This window comes from Onychomys torridus, chromosome 12, assembly GCF_903995425.1.
Source record: "Onychomys torridus chromosome 12, mOncTor1.1, whole genome shotgun sequence".
NCBI classification, from domain to species: domain Eukaryota; kingdom Metazoa; phylum Chordata; class Mammalia; order Rodentia; family Cricetidae; genus Onychomys; species Onychomys torridus.
Window position 1 is genome coordinate 17,004,218 of NC_050454.1, and position 12,194 is coordinate 17,016,411.

General features: G+C 39.4%; 1 protein-coding gene across 1 annotated transcript in view; it reads left to right on the forward strand.

Annotated features, from left to right (window-relative positions):
- Positions 1 to 12,194, forward strand: part of Polq (DNA polymerase theta) — a 77,218-nt gene that overhangs the window by 20,938 nt on the left and 44,086 nt on the right. The window contains 5 exon segments of the mRNA XM_036203987.1: positions 432 to 578; positions 2,479 to 2,691; positions 5,658 to 5,794; positions 7,078 to 7,282; positions 7,468 to 7,610. Of these exon segments, the coding sequence (XP_036059880.1) occupies positions 432 to 578; positions 2,479 to 2,691; positions 5,658 to 5,794; positions 7,078 to 7,282; positions 7,468 to 7,610 (845 nt within the window).

A 12,194-nucleotide genomic window follows, 5' to 3' on the forward strand; every position in this document is an offset into this window, starting at 1 on the left:
GCACAGTCCGGCGGTGTTCTCTGGAGAACTCTGCTCGGTCTACCTCCTGCGTCCAGCGTTCCCAAACCAAGAGAGCGACCTCCTCCTGATCCTCAGTCTTCCACCCCCTCCTCTGCCCCGCCTTATGGGCGTGATCATTACTGAAGCCTCAATGGGGGTTGGAACTTCCAGGCCAATGCTGGGATGGCTATCCACTACACTTTGGGATACATTTTTAGAACTACCTATGAAGATTTACAAATTCTTGAGGTTCAAGTCACATCCCATCTTGGTTGTATTGTAGTGTTCTGGGTCAGTGGTTCTAAAAGATCCATGGCTGTATCTGAACCTGATATTTATTTTTGTCATGACTTAGCAGGTAACAGTCAGTGAAGCAAAGAAATTTGTACAGTTGTGATTTACTTATTTATTTGTGTGTGCGTGTTTGACAGGGTTTGTAAAACCATCTGAATGTCCCCCCGTGAATCTACAGCATAAGAGCCTTCTGGAAGTGCTGGATCAGCTAAAGCGTTCACCTTCAGGACTAGACTCTGTGCTGAAGAACACCGTGCCATGGGGAGTAGCATTTCATCATGCAGGTATTCCGTGTTTCTAATCTGTGTTAAGATGTGCTCATCACAGGCTGGAGCCATAATTCTGATTAAGAGTACTTGGTGCTCTTGCAGAGGACCTGGGTTTGATTCCCAGGACTTGTGTGGTGTTTGCCTGTAACTCCAGTTCCAGGGATCTGATATGCCCTCTTCTGGTCCCTGTGGGCTCCTGTACACATGTAATGCACCTTTATTCGTATGGGTTCATAGGCAAACATATAAAATAATAAAATATAAAAAATTTAAAAACCTCATCAGACTTTAGTAATTTCTTCATTTTTGTATTTATGTGAATTTATTTCTTGTTAATCACACTGGATACTTGTATATTTTATTTTAAGAAATAGTGGATTTAGTCAAACCAGAGTAAAACAAACATTTTTAAGCTTACTTATCTGAATTTTATAGCTATGCTAGATAATGGATTTTTTCCCAACCACTGGGAAAGTGAATTCTAAAAGTCTTACCTGTCTATATATTGTTTCCTTAAAATTGATGTTAGAGTGATACTTTCTACTTAAATTTGATGCTACTGTTTCTATTTATGTCAAGAATTGGCATAGGCTCACAGATACAGCAAAGTCAAATTTGTTTTGGAAATTGTCATTGAGTTGGAGAGGACTAGAAGTGAACAATCCTCAGCCAAACACTGGGCTGAGTCCTGAGAGTCCTGGTGAAGAAAGGGAGGAGGATTGTATGAGCCAGGGGGTCAAGATCATGATGGGGAAATCCACAGAGACAGCTGACCCCAGCTAGCAGGAGCTCACGGACTCTAGACTGACAGTTAGGAGCCTACATGGGGCTGACCTAGGCCCTCTGCATGTGGGTGACAGTTGTGTAGCTTTGTCTGTTTGTGGGGCCTCTAGCATTGGGATCAGGATCTGTCCCTGACACATGAACTGGCTTTTGGGAACCTATTCCCTATGGTGGGATGCCTCTCACAGCCTTGATGGCAGTGGGGAGGAGCTTGGTTCTGCCTCGACTTGATATGCCATGCTTTGTTGACTCCCATGGGAGGCCTTACCCTTTCTGAGGAGTGGATGGGGGTGGGGTGGAGGAGAGGAGGGAGGGGAAACTGTGATTGGCATGTAAAATAAAAAATAATAATAATTAAAAAAAAAAACAATCTGGTGGGTGGGCTGTCAGAATCACCAGTGTATAATAGTCATTGAGTGATGTGCTGGATCTGTGATCATACATGTTAAGATTGAAATCATAAGAATGTTTTCTTCAACAAGTATCTCAGAGGTTGTTATAAATTTGAAATGTGATCATGAGTGAAAAATCTGTGAACTCCGTATATAATTTCTGGTTAAAATGTGCTTAATAAATACTGGGGTGGAGAAGGAAAAAAAAGAATATTTTTTAAGATTGGACATTTATTCCTTTCAGTTTTTATTCAACTTTTTATCTTATATAATAGAAACATATAATTTTAATGATAAATAACCATGGTAAAATTTTAAAATAAATTTTAAAAATGTGTATATGTAAATACATATCCACTCACAAAAACACAGGGGTTGTTAATCAATAGTATGCTATTAAATTTAACCTGTTATCTGTTCTTATAACTAAAATTTTATTGGAACACAGTCCCACTCACTTGATCTGCTGCTGTTTTCTTTTAACAGAAGCAGGATAAATAGTTTCAGCAGAAACCATCAATTCTACGTAAAACATAGGTAATTTTGCTGACCTGTCTAAAAATGTCTAAAGATGGCAAATTATACTCTTAAATAGGTAGACTGATGATATTTTTTATTAATAATCTTAACTATTGTATAAAAGATCTTTAAAGGCTTGAAGCTGACTCTCAAATCTGCTTATATGTAGTCAAGTATATTGATTCTGTGGTAATATGTCTTGGGACCTGCATTTTATTTAGGTCTCACTTTTGAAGAGAGAGATATCATTGAAGGAGCCTTCCGTCAAGGCCTTATTCGGGTCTTGGCAGCAACGTCTACTCTTTCTTCTGGGGTGAATCTCCCTGCACGTCGGGTGATTATTCGCACTCCAGTTTTCGGTGGCCAGCCTTTAGATATCCTCACTTACAAGCAGATGGTTGGCCGCGCTGGCAGGAAAGGAGTAGACACAATGGGTGAGTTTGGGTATAGTTGTCATGCCATTGCTGACAGCCATCTACTTGGAAGTTGACTAATACATGGCTATTTCCCATTGTGATATGTTTCTTTATTGTGCAGTGCACTAATGCCGTCTTCTTGGGTTACTTAATATTTATAGTGAATATGATTTTCATTTGTTAACTATTGCTTTTCTCCTGGTAGAGAATTACGATCTTTCTTTTGTGTTGTGTGTAGTGAAATGATTCAATACTATATAAGTAACAAGATTTATGATTTTATTAGCTAGGAGATGATTTTAATTTCTACATCTACTCCCTTTTTCTTTTCTTTTTCAATAGGTATGGTGTATCTGGGTGTGGGTGCCCTTGCCTGTGGGTATTTAGATCAGAGGTCCACACTGGATATTTTCTCTTTTCATTTTTTATTTTCTCCTTCTTATTTACTTGTTTCAAATATTTTATATTTTTATGTACATTTTATGTCTGTGGTGGGGTATGCACATGTGAGTGCACTTATCTGCAAAGAACAAAAGAGGGTGGTGGAACTCTTGGAGCCGGAGCAATAAACAGTTTTGAGCTACCCAGCGTGAGTGCTGGGAATTAAACTTAGTTCCTCTGGAAGAAATCTTCTCACTCATTGAGGCATCTATCCAGGCTTCTTCCACCTTAAATTTTGAGACAGGGTGTCTCATTGAACCTGGAATTTGTCATTTCTTCAGCAAGCCTCCTGGATCTGTTTGTCTCTGCCCCACCATTGCTGAGGCTACAGGTGCAGGCCACCATACTTGGCCTTTATTTGGGTGCTGGGGGTATGAACTCAGGTTTCCATGCTTGCATATTAAGCACTTAAGCCACTGATCCATCTCCCTATCATCTCATGTAGACCTTCTAGTGTTTAATCTCAAGTCAAACAGGGTGCTTAAAGCTGAGGAGTACTACTTTTTGTCTCTAAATTGATGTAGTATCTAACCTTGCACCAGCAAGTAATGATGCTATTATCAGCAATCCAAACAAAAGTTTTGACTTAAGCAATGAAGTAGTTTTTTAATTAAATATCTAAAGAAGAATCAAAAGTTACTTCAGATCTTATTGTTCAATGTAAGACTAATTGCTAAATGGTAGTCAGTGTTTACTACTCTTAAGGTGGTGGGACCTGGGAGATGGAGTCTAAAAATGAGGTGTTCTGAAGTCTCATGCAATAGCTAGCTTTATTCAGAGCATCAGCCAATTGATACTGAGGATGAAGAAGAGTCACCTGAGTAAAGTCTGCATTCACAAGGACAAGCTGCACATGACAAAAACATGTTTTTCCATAGAGGCATTAAACAAATAACAATAGCCAGTTAATGAATAATCTGGAGTAAACTAACTTCTATCCGTACACCTTTCCTCTGATCCCTTGCAATCTTGCATAAAATACTCAGAGATTATCTAGTTTGGATTCCCTTTATTTAATCCTTTCTAGAATTTTATTTGGCAGTGATTTTCAGAGAATCATCATCTGTCCTTTTTCTGTTCAGAATATTTAGATTTTCCACCATAATGCTGCTTTTATTTTTTTTTTATAACATGAGAAAATTGCACAAGTATACTTCATTTTCTTTTTCTTAAAAAACAAAGAACAAAAACATGGTTTCTTACTAGTTTTTAATTGTTTACAATGGTAATTTGTATCTGCTTAAGTATTTTTCAGACATTTGTATCTATTTGATTTCCATAGTGATTTAAAGCATTTAGATAGTGAATGTTAGGATTTTTAGCAGCTCTTGAATTTTGTCATTTTATATATATATAGCTAGTATCTACATTTGCATTTACTTTATAGTATTCAAAATTTCTCTAATAATTACATAGTTATTTAATGATGCATCAGCCAGTTGGGGAAGAGGAAAAGCCCTTTTTTATAGTTCTTTGTGTTCTATAGCTGGTTCCTCACGAGTAAGGTGTTAAAAGACAGGTTAAAGAAAGTCTTCATCCAGCAACTCATGGAAACTGATGCAGACCCACAGCCAAACGTTAGGTGGAGCTCCAGGAATTGTATGGATGAGAGGGAGGGAGGAAGGATTGTATGAGCCAAAGGAGTCAAGGACACCTTAAGAAAGCCCACAGAATCAGCTACACAGGGCTTATAGAGGCTCACAGGGACTGAACTGGCAATCAGGGAGCCTGCATGGGACTGACCTAGGCACTCTGCACATATGTTACAGTTGTGTAGTTTGGTTCTCTTGTGGGGTTCCTAACAGTGGGAGCAGGGGCTGTCCCTAAGACTTTGGCTGGCTGGGTTCCTCACACTGGGTTCCTTTGCCCAGCCTTAAAACAAGGGGGGTGGGTGCTTAGTTTTACTGCAGCTTGATATGCCTTGTTTGGTTGATATTCATTAGAGGCCTGCCCTTTTCTGAATAGGAACAGAGGAGGAGTGGATTGGGGGAGAGGAGGATGGTGGTGGTGGGGACAAAGGGGAGGTTATAGGAAGGGAATGGGAGGAAAGAGGGGAGGGGAAACTGTGGTTGGGGTGTGTGTGTGCATGTGTGTGTGTGAGAGAGAGACAGGTTAATAGTGAAAAGGCATATCACCTCTATTCTGTGTTAATGTTTTAATTGTTATGTGCATGGAGGCTTCATAGCCAAAGCTATTAGATGCGGGGGTCTTAAGTTATTTTTAACAAAGTGCAGTAAAGTGTGACGAAGTGATAAGACAAAGGAAAAGCTGTTTTCCTAGGACAGCAGTTTATAGAGGACAAGTGTTCTTATGCTTGCTGCTTCTTCAGCTGTCAGCTACAAAGAATCTAGAAGCTGAGTAGCAGTGTGGTTTCTGGTAACACTCTGGTCACCTGTCCAGAGTTCAAAACCAGAGCCGTGATTTACAACTCTGTGCTCGAAACAACCTCCAGCACCTCCTGTCTCCTTTCAGTAAGTCAGAACCTGTCTTCAGCAGTGTCATATGAGAATGGATTGGAACTTAGATGTGTGGTTTGATTGTAGGTGAAAGTATCCTAGTTTGTAAGAACTCTGAGAAATCCAAAGGCATTGCTCTGCTTCGAGGGTCTCTGGAACCTGTGCACAGCTGTCTACAGAGCCAAGGAGAAGTCACTGCTAGCATGATACGAGCTATTCTGGAGGTAGGAGTCCAAGGAATCACCACTTACTCTTTTATACCTATTGAAAATTGAGTATGCCAAAATCTGAGGTGTTTTAGGAAGCAGATTATTGCTGGGCCATGGTGGCACATGCCTTTAATCCCAGCACTCAAGAGGCGGAGGCAGGTAGATCTCTGAGTTTGAGGCTGGCATGGTCTATAGAGTGAGTTCTAGGACAGCCAGAACTACAAAGAGAAACCCTGTCTCAAAGAACAACCCCCCCCAAACCAAACAAAAACAAGATTATTATATTTATACCCTTCCCAAGTGCGAATCTGTCTCCCACATATATTTAAACATAATACAGATATTCATAGTTCTTCAGGCTCTGCCAAATAAGCTGATAAATTTTGATACATCTACATATATATACACATACATGTATAAGTTTATATATACATATGCCTATATATTATTTATGAATATGTAGTTATTTTTGGAGTTTAATATAGCTACTACCATATCAACTTATTCAAAACAATTAAACAACCAAATGAGATGTAGTTCTTTTTAACTTGTGTGTGTGTGTGTGTGTGTGTGTGTGTGTGTGTGTGTGTGTGTGGTGTAGGGAATAGAGGAATAGAACTCAGCCTTGTGCATGCTGTGTGTGCACTCTGTTACTGAGCTATAACTGTGGCTCATCTTTTTTACTTTTATATATTATTTACTGCATTTTGAGTTTAAAGAAAAGATGACAACATGAACCATAGTTCTTCTAATATATGTGGACATTAAAATCAAATCAAGTTATAAAAAAATAAGCTCACAGAAGGGCTGGATCTGTGGTGCATGCTCCTTATTCTAGCCTACTGGAGGCTGAGATATGAGCTTCAGAAGTTTGGGGCCAACAAAGGCAATACACACTAAATATTAACTCCATATTTTTCTTCCTTTCACATTCTTATTGGGAAGTTGTAAGAGGAGTGTTTCTACATGTCCATGTGTTCTAGAGGAAGGAGCAAAGACTGATTAGACTCTTGGCTATGAGTCATCGCTACCTCTTTTATATATATAACTAGTTCCCAAAGTTCAGGTGCATTCTTTTTTGATTACAAGAAAATATTAGATTTACTTTCCCAGAAAATGTTATGTTGTCAGTAGGTATCATCTGTATTTGTAATGTATGAAGACAAAAGATTTAATAAAGCATCTCTACATACAGACCGAAGATATCTTAAGAAAATAAAGTCACTTCATTTACTTGATGTCTTGAGGCTCTACACGTCTTATAAAAATTACGGAACTTTGCAAACATTTTCTCCCAGATAATCGTTGGTGGAGTGGCAAGTACACCACAAGATATGCAGACTTATGCCTCCTGTACATTCTTGGCTGCTGGTGTAAAGGAAGGCAGGCAGGGAATTGGGAGAAATCAAGATGATGTGCACCTTGGAGCAATTGATGCCTGTGTGACATGGCTGTTGGGAAATGAGTTCATCCAGGTGACAGAGCCCAGTGACGGTGCAGGAGGTAAACACAAGCACTCATGCAAAAATGCCCGCTCTTTCTATTATATTCACTTTTTAGCTCATGCATTTCTACATGTTCGCTAAGGTTCTGCTTATTGCTTTGATGGGAACTGAGAGGGTTAAGTGTAGTAGAGGAGGCAGTGCTTTGTTTTGTTTTAGCCTTTGCTCCTGTATTCCCCGTTCCAGGAAAGGTCTATCAGCCGACACATCTTGGATCAGCTACTCTTTCTTCCTCACTCTCTCCATCTGATACCCTAGACATTTTTGCTGACCTCCAAAGAGCAATGAAAGGCTTTGTTTTAGAGAATGACCTTCATATTGTCTACCTGGTAAGTTCTATTTAAAAACAAAACTATTTACCTCCTATTGACAGGATCTCACTGTGTAGCCAAGGCTAGCCTGGGATGCTTAATCCTCTTGCCTCTAGCTACTAAATATTGAGATGTGTGCTATACCAGGCTTGCAGTGGGATTTTTAGAAGTGCCTTCATTACTTTTCCTGTTGCTGTGACAGTACAAAAGAGCTGAAGGAAGGAGGTGTTGATTTGGCCTCCCCGTTTGAGGGTGCAGTTCACCATGGAGGGAAGTGATGGAAGGAGGAAAGGTTAGGCTCCTGGTCCCTTTGCATCCATAGTTAGGAAGTAGGGAGAGACAAATGCTGGCGCTCAGCTTCCTTTCTCCTTTATTCTGTCCATCCACAGTTCAGGTGGGCCTTCCCAACCCAGTTAGTCTAGTCTATATAATCCCTTCCAGGTATGCCCAGAGGCTTGTCTCTGTGTGATTCTACATCCTATGATGTTGATGGTATGACTATCATAGAAAGTGTGTTTACATTAGGTCATTCTCTACAGTATAATAACCATTAGGTAGAGTTTAATATCATATCTTCAGTAAGAACCTAACCAGAAATCAATTTGTCACTGAAAAGCAGAAGTGTACACTTTGATGAGTAAATGAAGGGAGAGAATAACATTGAAATTTCATTAGAATGAGGACGTATCAGGAAATGCCTTCAATAAAATACACTCTGTGCAGAGGTTATTTTTTTTTCTCTTTTACAAATAAATAATTCATGGATAATAACAGGCCCAATGTTCTGTGCCTCCTAATATGACTGGGAAGAATCTTAAAGCAGCTCTTATCAGTTATCTGCCATGGCCTTAGCAATGCCTCACATATTAAACAGCAGCCATGAGTGTGAGCTCCTGACCCAAACTGTTGAATTCAACTTTTGGCTTCTACACTTAGTAACTTTACAACTTCAGATATGAAAACCCCTGCTCAACTTCACATGCTCACTGCCTTCCTGTTCTCTGGTAACCACTATTCTACCATATTCTGTCCTCTGCTTCTTGTAGGTCATATAGTGCTCTTTAAGTAAGTCAAGAGGAGAATGAGGAAATATGCAGTTGTTATTGTTGTTATTTTTAGTGCTGAGGATGGAGCCAATGGCTTTGTGCATTCTAGGAAAACACTTCCTCAGAGCTAAATTCTCTATCCTCAGTTATATTACTTTTAATATGTACTCATGAAGTTACCTCTATCAGCTTTGTTTTTTAAGGTGTAATCAGAGTATTTCAATTCTGTCTCCTCCTCTTTCTTTCCCTTCTTCCTCATTGTCTCATCACATCCTATCTCCAGTGTTTCTGATGGGAAGTTAACTTTTAATATTATTGGGTTTCCATTTTGCAAGGCGACTCATTTTTCTGTCGGTTCTTTCCTTTCTGTTACTGTGATTAAACACCAAAGCAACTTGAGAAGGAAGGGGTTAATTTGGCTCACACTCTTAGGTAACAGTCCATCATTGAGGAAGTCTGGGCAGAAACCATGGAGGAATGTTGCTTGCTAGGCAATGAGGCAGGCTCATGTTTTGTTAATTTTCTTATACAGCTTAGGAATATCTACCTAGGGATAGTGCTACCCATAGTGGGTTGTTGTCACTCTGAATGAATTAATAATGAAGATAATCCCCCACAGACATGTTTACAGACCAAAGTGATAAAGAAAAAAACTCAGTGGGGACTTTTTAAAGATGATTTTAGGTTGCGTCAAGTGATAGTTAATGCTAACTAGAACACTATCTTTGCTGCTTTCAAAATTCTTTCTCTCTCAGTTTGTGACATTATTATTATGATGCATATTGATGGAGATCCCTACATATTTCCTTACTTGGAGATTATGAAATCTTTTTGGATATGTAGGCTAGTGGCTTCATTAAATTTGGGATACTTGCTATGCACCTTTAATCTCATCACTTGAGATGCAGAGGCATCTCTATGACTTTGAGTCTAGTGTGATCTACATAGTGAGATCCAGGCCAGTCAAAGCTATGTAGTGAGAACTTTTCTAAAAACAAAACCAAAAACAAAATAAATAATAAAATAATTTTTAAAATAAAAAAAATAGGGATGCTGTCTTAGTTACATTTCTATTGCCATGATAAGACACTATGACCAAGTCAACTTATAAAAGAAAGGATTTAATTTGGGGCTTATAGTTTCAGAGGGATAGACTTCATATGGCCACTCAGTGACACTCCTCCTCCATCCAGCAAGGCCACATCTTCTAATCCTTCCCAAATAGTTTCTCCAAATGGGGATCAAATATTCATACATATGATCCTATCAGGGCCCTTCTCATTCAAGCCACTACATTCTACTCCCTGGTTCCCATAAACTTGTAGCCAAATCATAAAGCAAAATGCGTTCAGTACTCCCCATAGTCTTTCACAGTCTCAACACAGTTCAAAAGTTCAAAGTCCAAAGTCTATTCTGAGATTCAAGGCAATCTCTTATTATAATCTATTGTAAAATAAAAAAAACAAATTACATTCTTCAAACATACAATGGCACAGGCTATACATTGCCATTTCAAAAGGGAGAAATGAGGGCATAGTGAGGAAATACTGGATGAAAGCAAGACTGAAGCCAGCATGGCAGGCTTCCAACCCTGTAGCTCTGTGGCTGATTTAAGAGGCTGATTTCAGATGGCTGTCCCTTCTAGCCTCGCTGCTAGTGACACACTTTTCTCTCTTAGGCTAGTTTCACTCTGGCAAGTACTCCTTGGCAGATGTCTCATGGCTTTGATGTCTTCAATGTGTTGGGGTTTCCAGCACAATTCTGGCTTCACTTTCATTGCTTCATACAATGACCTTTCAGGACCTCCATGCAGGGACTCCCTGCCACACACCAGGCCTTGGACTTTCTTTAACCACAGAGAAAGATTCTACAACCCTATACTCATCTGTCCTTCATGACTAAAACCAGAACCATGTGAATGACACCATCAACATGGGGTGAACTCTGGCACTCTTGAAGCACATTTGCAGGAGCTTTCCTTGTTGTTACTTTTAGGCATAGAAAATTCCCCAAGTCTCACTTTTTACAAATTGAAAGCTTAGCTGGGTGAGCTAAGGGTACCACTGAGGGTACTGCTCCCTTTATTCCATTTTGGAACAGGTCTTTCTTGAATCTTATCTATTGTACCATAAGGCTTGATTCTAACATTAAGTTCCTTGGTGTTCTTTTTTGCTTCAAACTGTGCATTCTGTATTTCTTTTTGCCCTGATTGCTCTTTTTCATTATAGACCCACATAAGAATGATTACTAATAACTACAGGACAGAGTCAATATTAGGTTGTCTTGAAATCTCCACTGTCAAGGAAATAATAAACTACTTTTCATTTCAGCCTCAGACAGATTCTTAGGACAAGGGCAGAAAACAGCCACATTCTTAGCCAAAATATCACAGGAATGTTCTAGAGCCAAGTTGCTGATATTGCTCCGCACTAAACCCCCTTGAGCTGGGCCTCCATAGTCCACTTGCTCTCTCACTACTGTCTTCAGGTTCTTACTGGGATAGTCTGTTAAGCTCTGCTTAGAGTGCTTTCCTAATCCAAAGTCCCAGTCTTCCACATTCCTTCAAAAACAGTCTGGTCAGGTCTGTCACACAATACCCCATTCCTGGTACCAAGCTCTGTCTTGGTTACTTTGCTGTTGCTGTGATGAAACCAAGGCAGCTTTCAAAGAAATTGTTTAAGTAGGGCTTTCTGTTTAAAAGGGTTAGAGCCCATGGTGGTAGAGCAGAGGCTGGCCTCAGGAACAATTGAGTGTTCACATCTTGATTGGTCTACAAGTTGGAGACAGACAGACAATCAGAGACAGACAAACAGAGCGAGAGCGCACAAGTGAGCACGAACACTGGGAATGGCATAAGTCTTTTATTTCTAGCCCATCCCTGGTGACACACCACTTCCAGCAAGGCCACACCTGATCCTTCCCAAACAATTTTATTAACTGGGTACCAGCTATTGGAACAAATGAGCCTATGGGGGCCATTCTCATTCAAACTACCACAGATGTTTTTTAGCCTTAATTTTTTGAAATATTTTTAATTTTCTCCTCCTGGATTCACTGTATGTATGTTTGTACATTTAATTTTTACCACATCTCTCTGAAACTTTCTCATTTTTTCACTCCTTTTTTTTTTTTTGAGATTGAATATTCTCTACCAATGTCTTCATGTTTGTGGGTTTTTATTTTTCTTAAGTCTGTAATTTTATTGTGTTTTATTTAACTCCAGAATTAGTCTTTGACTTCTATTTAATAACATTCTTTTCATTTATGTCCTTTCCTTGCTAAGATGGTGTCATGCTTTATTTTTTTACCTTTCTCTTGACCTCCCTTCATCTCTCTTCTGTCCCTTCTCTTTTCTTCCCTTTTTCTCTCTTGTAGGTGGAGTTTTTCTGTTGGGACGGTGATCAGCTCTGTTCTGCCAGCTGCTTCCCAAATAACCATTCAGAGACTTATTACTAATTATAAATGTCCAGCCAATAGGCTTGTTACTGATTAGCTCTTACACTTTAATTAATCCATTTCTGTTCATCTGTGTGTTGCCCTGAGGCTTGTGGCTTTT